Below are 4,220 nucleotides of genomic sequence, written 5' to 3' on the forward strand. Positions count from 1 at the left end.
ATATGAGTATATCGAATATGATCTTCCCCATAATGGAATAACAAAATTAGTTACTTGGAATCGCCATATTTGGTCTATCATTTTGAATTTTGGAATTTCTATCCCAAACTCATCACCAGTTACCCGAAGAACTCTTTATAAAGATAAGATTTCATATAAAATCAAATGAGAACATCAATTTTAATTAATATTCTTCAAAAATTAACAAGTGTTTAGGCGCCGCCATATTGGATCCGCCATTATGAATTTCTCAAATTTGATTTCGGATTCATAGACAGTGGTTCGAAATGGGTACATCAAATTTGATATAAATTCGTTCAACGAATTGCATCAAATTATTTCATTTTAGCCAATTTTCAAATTGGCAAAGCTATTCATGGTGTTCATACATGAATTATTACCAGTTGTAGTATTTTCTTTCGCTCATATATGAATAATTACTAGTGAACTGGTTAACGTACTTCCTTCGACGATGAAGGTACGACGTACAGCTGCTTTTTAAATCTCTCATGATTTCTCTCTCTTCTCGACGAGGCAACGCGCGATTAGCCCCGTCGTTGTTCTCCACACTTATTTATCTAATTTAAGACTAATGACAGAGCTCGGAATATATCTCAATAAAGCCCTATGGACGGATAGTTCGTACAACAGTATGATGGACGAGTATGTGTTGGCAATTTCTTTTTTCCTTTTTCGATTTTTCTTCTTAGTGAAAAGGCACAATTTGTCGCGCTTTGTATATTATTTTCTGAAAGAACAGACATACTCTCTCTCTCTATCTCTCTTGAATGCTGAAAAAATTTACAATTGACTCATTATCATATATTACGAAGAAACGGGCGTATGCGGTTTTGAAAGTACTCTCGGCGATGAGTATGTCTGGACGTTACAGAAAATATGTGCACCCTCATGCTACTGAACACTGAACGTATGTACAGCGTACATACATACATTACATACGCACAAATTCAATCTCTCGCCGCTGTTGTTTAACGAAAAAAGAAAAAAGACGACAACGAAGAAGAAAAAGAAGAAAAACAATAAAGAAAGACTCAAAGTAGTCGCAGGTATGTTCGTCTCACGCTACTGATGACTCTTGCTCAGTAAATGCGAGTTGAACTGGTACAAATTGCAACACTGTTCCCCGCATATATTGCACTTCCATGGGTTACTCTCGCTGTGACAACCTTTGTGGAGAAAATACAACGTCTGATCCGGAAACGTAATTCTACAGTGTGTACACTGGAGGCCACTTGTGCGGGGATCTGGCCTCGTCGAGGTGGGTGGTTCGCCCCTTGAATGCAGATTGGAGTTCGCACCGCTGTTATTGCTACTGTTGTTGTTATTGTTTGTGGAACTAGTAGAGAGCTTGCGGCGCAAGTCGTCCCGCAGCAGCGACTTCAGCGGCGACACCTTAATCAGAGACGGCAACGGGAGATTGCTCGACGTCGCTCCTGTGTCGTCCATACCATTGCTGTTTGGTTCTTGCTTGATGGGAATCAAGGAGATCGACGGTGTAATGGCTTCGTCTCCCCCACTTACATTCCTGAGGAAAATATGGATTCTTGCGTAATTTACACGATGCATTTGGAGCACGACTAATTGTTCACCTTTCTGAGTTTAAAATTCGCGATTTTAAACAGACAATTGTTTGGAAGTATAACTGAGATCTTATCAGGATAATGTAAAAGTGAGACATGTAAAACGTAACAAGTCAATATCTCCAAAAATAATAGAAAAAGATTTTATAGATGGATACTTTATCATCGTTCTAAGGAAAATTTTCTAAGAATGTTTCAGGTATATATTACGTTATAAAAATTATATTATTAAAATATAAATTGACGAAGTCCAATGATACCATACTAAATTGGATAACAGAAGAAAATATATAAAACTAAAAATTAGAATGACAACAGAAAAGCAAATAATGTAAATAATTTGATTCAATAAAAATCAGAAAATAAGATAAAAATGGAAATAGAAATAAAAACAAAAATAAAAATCTTATCAAGTAAAGTAAGTTTCAAAATTATATTTTTTGAAAATCTTCTTTATACAAATGTATCAAGGATAGTTCAAGGCTATCATTGCTTTTTAAATAAAATTATATATTTTTAAATATGTGCACAAATGCAATGCAATTCTTGATATACTCTTATATAAAGAAGAATAAATATATCTCCAAAAAATGTAACCTTTGCAACACTAATTTTGTCCCATAAAACTTTTCTCTGTTTCAATATTTGTCAAGATATTCACCTATCGCGCTTTAGACATCTCATCTTGTATATTATGCACAAATAGAAAATTATTTTGATAAGAAACAATCTATAATGACAATTGACAAGTAATCATTAGTTACAGTGAGTAATTTGTTTACGAATTTCGTTCATGGTTCGATCTGCTCACCTATGGATGGTACTGCTGTTGATAGGTAATTGATGATGGCTACTGCTTGGCGCGTTGCTATTACTATCGGCGCTTTGGGGGCTATTGGGACTATCTCCGTTTAACGGGGCAGGACTCGGATTTCGTTGATTAGCAGCTTGCTCGGGATAAGGAATGGATATCTCCACATGGGGCGTGAGGAAATGCATGGGAGGTGTAGCGTTGTCGGTTGAACGATTTCCAGTGCTGTCTCCACTGTCAGACAAGGGTGCCGATGGCATGGCCTCCCCGGGCGTGCAACTATTCATTATGGACGTAGAGCTATTTGGTCCTGGATTATCTAAATCTATCCCATGTCTGTGGATGCGAGAAAAAGAATAAATGGGTCGACGGAAAACTCCTTTTAGTTATTAATTTACAAAATGCAAATATGTAGAAGTCATAGCTCACCTATTGAAGAAGTGCAACCTAAGACATTTCATAGTCGCCGCTCGATAGTTACAGAGAGGACACGACTTGACCATATCGTGTTGGCCTACGTGCTCGTTCTGAAAGTGAGCGCGCATCGCGATTTGTCTTTGGAAACCTCTGTTGCATATCGGGCAATGATATGGCAAAGTTTTCGAGTGTGTCGTGAAGTGTTCCGCAAGATGATCTTTCCGGAAGAATCTTTTCTGGCATACCCGACATTCATACGGCTTTACCCCCGTATGCCTCATCTAAAAAATAAGATATGTAATATATAATATACAATAGATTTCTATATTGTATAGTTTTTCTTCCAGACTGACCTTGTGCCGTCTCATGTTTGCTCCATTTGAAAATTTCATATTACAAACATCACACTCGAACATTTTTCTATGAGACCGGATCCCTGAGTGACCCTCCTCGCCATCTCCATCATTTTCTGTTCCCTCTATACCTTCAGTGCTCTCCCCAGCTTCACCACTTGCTAGACATTGATCTTGATGAGCAGAGAAAGCTGTCTTATTTATAGTCTCATAATTGTCACATCTATCACATCTGTAGAAAATCATTGTGGTAAATAGTGCAATTGTTTCAGCAAAATAATAGATCTATTTTAATTCATATTCAACACATGAAATTCATTTCAAAAGTGTAATCCTTTTAAAACATTAAATGCTTTTTAATTTTATGGTGTAACAAAAATGTTCTGTTAACACATCATCTTAAGTTAATATGTAGCTGTGTGTTACCTTAAATTAGTATATAGCTAATGAAATGGCTGTCGATAGAAGTCATGTAAATGGAAAGCATTCATTATATTCTAGCATATTGCAATTTGTGTTCGATGCTATCTAGATGCACAAGCAAAATTTGAATCTCACCTAAACACAGGGACAGCTCCATCACTACTATCATAATTGGTATTAAGAGCTGCCTCGTTGTCAGCATCCAATGCTTCTTCTTCCCTGTGATTGGAAGAGTCTCCAGCCTCAGCATGCGAAGAGGAATGAGAGTCTACCTCGTTTTCTCCACCACCATCAACTCCATCTGACATGTTACTAGGCGGAAGGACTATCTTGAGTCCGTCATTTAACCTGCAATAAACAAGTGCGATATATCCAACTTTAATCACAAGTAACCATACCATATGTGTATATATATATGTGGAAAAGGAGGATTTACAGTGTATGTTTATAAATGTCAAAACCTCCAACACTCGGACATTCGAATAACCCTATCCAAATATCCCATTTAAATGTCTCTTCCTGGCGCTCGTGACCAGATAGTATTGCCCAAGAATTACGCGTAAGAATCGATCGTTTGTCGCACTGCGCGTTCTATATTTCGCCAGCTAAAACCAA

At 37.2% G+C, this 4,220-nt stretch overlaps 1 protein-coding gene across 8 annotated transcripts in view; it reads right to left on the minus strand.

Moving 5' to 3' along the window:
* Positions 1-251: 251 nt before the first annotated feature.
* LOC105186677 (zinc finger protein Pegasus) overlaps positions 252-4,220 on the minus strand; it is an 8,163-nt gene continuing 4,194 nt past the window's right edge. For 6 of the 8 annotated variants that reach the window (XM_025307165.1, XM_011147050.3, XM_011147048.3 and 3 more), the window contains exons 2-6: positions 3,741-3,953; positions 3,183-3,414; positions 2,842-3,110; positions 2,413-2,748; positions 1,084-1,546 (exon numbers count right to left, since the gene is read on the minus strand). In XM_025307165.1, the coding sequence (XP_025162950.1) occupies positions 1,084-1,546; positions 2,413-2,748; positions 2,842-3,110; positions 3,183-3,414; positions 3,741-3,913 (1,473 nt within the window). In that variant the 5' untranslated portion in view covers positions 3,914-3,953. Of the gene's footprint in view, positions 1,547-2,412; positions 2,749-2,841; positions 3,111-3,182; positions 3,415-3,740; positions 3,954-4,041 lie in introns of all 8 variants that reach the window. The other 2 variants (XM_011147049.3, XM_011147045.3) reach the window with 2 other exon arrangements.

This window comes from Harpegnathos saltator, unplaced genomic scaffold (genome assembly GCF_003227715.2).
Source record: "Harpegnathos saltator strain DR-91 unplaced genomic scaffold, Hsal_v8.6 scaffold834, whole genome shotgun sequence".
NCBI classification, from domain to species: Eukaryota; Metazoa; Arthropoda; class Insecta; order Hymenoptera; family Formicidae; genus Harpegnathos; species Harpegnathos saltator.